The following is a 2,255-nucleotide window of genomic DNA, read 5'->3' on the forward strand; positions in this document are numbered from 1 at the left end:
ATCCAAGATTCTCTCCTCAAAACGATGAGAAAACGACAAGCCTGAGTAGCCAATTTTGAAGCAACAAGGTGCTTCAGAATACTGTCGTTTTGTGGAAGTTCAGACAAGTTTTATTTGTTTTTTTAATCACTATATATTAATAATTAGAAATGTTTTTATAAGAGTCAGGAAAATTAGGAATTTTTTTCGTCATTTCATTACTTCTTCATAAGTTCACAAAAACAAAATGAAATTATAATTTATATTTATAATAAAAACATCAACTTAAAATAAAACTAAAAAGAAAAAAACCAAACAACTAGTTTAGAATTTGCAGCAGAAAAATCCTTAGCTTTTTTTGTCCGGTACAGTGTAGTGAACAGCCCCAGCCACAATACCATCATTTGTTTCAAAATATGAAGTGAGAAGTTGTAATTATTAATATACACTTTACCTTGTACGTTAAATTTAAACGTTTAATTACTTTTTATCAATTATAAAATTAACTAATTTAATCATTAAATTTTTTATATTATATTTATCATTATTTATATTAAATTTTTATAAATAAATATGTATAATTTGATAAATAAATATTTACTCATATATATATATTTATATCTATTTATATAACTTTATTTTTACTTTTGCAATTATAGGTTTACACCTTGTTCAAAGTCAATGTAAGAAATTCATGTCAACGTGCCTATCTCTGCAATGAATTAAAAAAATCGCCATCTTTGACTAATCAGTCTAACTCCTTAACCATTATTCAAACTTTTTTTTTTTACCAATAGAAATATTAAAGATATACTCTTTTAATATAATTTTTAATATCTTTGTTATTTATTAATTTTTTTAAAATATTAATTTTTTAAAAAATATTTTAATTTTTTTAAAGATTGATCAATTATATAAAATATATTTAAATTTTTTTAAAAAAATATATTATTAATATTTCTCCAATAGGAAAAAAAAAGAGAAAGGGTACCACCAACCTCACAGATGAAGCACTTGTTCACCTAACCAGAGCAACCCCAGCGGGTGCCAATGCTTTATAAAATAGCTCCACTTCACTGCCTAGAAGCAACCATCATTAACATCTTCTCACAACAAAATCACTTAGTCTTTTAATTTTTGTGTTGATTTTGGATCTTCATAATCCATGGGTGTTGTTACTCAGGAATATGCTACCCCTGCTGCTGTGCCCCCTGCAAGGCTTTTCAAAGCCATGACCTTAGATTTCCACAACCTCTTCCCCAAGCTTGTTGATGCCATCCACAGTATTGTTTTCACCCAAGGAACTGGTGGCCCTGGAACCATCAAGAAGATTACCACAATTGAAGGTCAGCAAATTAATGCTTGCTTTTAATTAAACACGTAATTGTAATTAATCAGTACAAATTAATTAATAAACTTAATCATATTTTAATTAACATTTTTTTAACACGTGAACGAACTTATGTGTAATAACTTTTTACTAAAAATTACAAAATGTTACCGAATTTAATGAATTAATTTAATGGGTGCAGGGGACAAAACGAAGTATGTGTTGCACAGAGTTGATGCAATTGATGAGGGTGCTTTTGTATATAACTTCAGCATAATTGAGGGTACTGGCTTGGCTGAACCATTGGAGAAGGTATCGTATAAGAGCCAATTGGTAGATGGTCCAAATGGAGGAACCATTAGGAAGGTGCATGTCCAATTTTTCACCAAAGGTGATGCTACCCTCAGTGAGGAAGAGCTCACGGCTAACAAAGCCAAGATCGAAGGGCTTGTAAAGCTCGTTGAAGGTTACCTTTTGGCCAACCCTGATTACTGAAACTCTTTCGAACTAATAATAAGAGCTTGGCTATGATGCAAATTGATAAGCTTGATCCATGGATCTACAACACCAACGCTTTCTTCTATCATATCTTCCAAATTTTTCTTTATTATGACTTGGGCGTGTAATCAATCATAAATACTACTAGTTTTTGGCTACTATGTTGCTTTTGCATTTGGTGAAAATTGATGTGTTCCACTTGCACGATTAAACAAATTCATTTATATAAATATAGACTAAATACTATGCATTTGGAGAGAACGACAAAATTGAAAAAATAAAATGACCATACTTTGGAAGCTAGAAATTTGTTTCTACAAGAATATTGAACAAATTTAATTTTTTTTTCTTCATGTTCTGTACGTAATTTACACACGGAATAGTTAGGCCTATTTTGAGGGAACCAATCCATATAAAGTGAGTGAAAGACACAACATAGGATTACATT

The 2,255-nt window shown here is 29.8% G+C and overlaps 1 protein-coding gene across 1 annotated transcript; it reads left to right on the top strand.

Moving 5' to 3' along the window:
- Positions 1-1,053: 1,053 nt before the first annotated feature.
- On the top strand, positions 1,054-1,947 carry LOC113852847 (pathogenesis-related protein 10). The gene is made up of 2 exons (XM_027483233.1): positions 1,054-1,325; positions 1,512-1,947. Exons 1-2 carry the CDS (start codon positions 1,145-1,147, stop codon positions 1,802-1,804), a joined length of 474 nt encoding a protein of 157 aa, XP_027339034.1. The 5' UTR covers positions 1,054-1,144; the 3' UTR covers positions 1,805-1,947.
- Positions 1,948-2,255: the final 308 nt, after the last annotated feature.

This window comes from Abrus precatorius, unplaced genomic scaffold (assembly GCF_003935025.1).
Source record: "Abrus precatorius isolate BTA unplaced genomic scaffold, Abrus_2018 Scaffold10, whole genome shotgun sequence".
NCBI classification, from domain to species: Eukaryota; Viridiplantae; Streptophyta; class Magnoliopsida; order Fabales; family Fabaceae; genus Abrus; species Abrus precatorius.

Bases quoted from the DNA above. Each gene is read 5' to 3' on its own strand.
- LOC113852847 (XM_027483233.1), top strand. From the start codon at position 1,145: ATGGGTGTTGTTACTCAGGAATATGCTACCCCTGCTGCTGTGCCCCCT. The intron at 1,326-1,511 runs GTCAGCAAATTA...TAATGGGTGCAG, and splicing joins GAAGATTACCACAATTGAAG to GGGACAAAACGAAGTATGTG.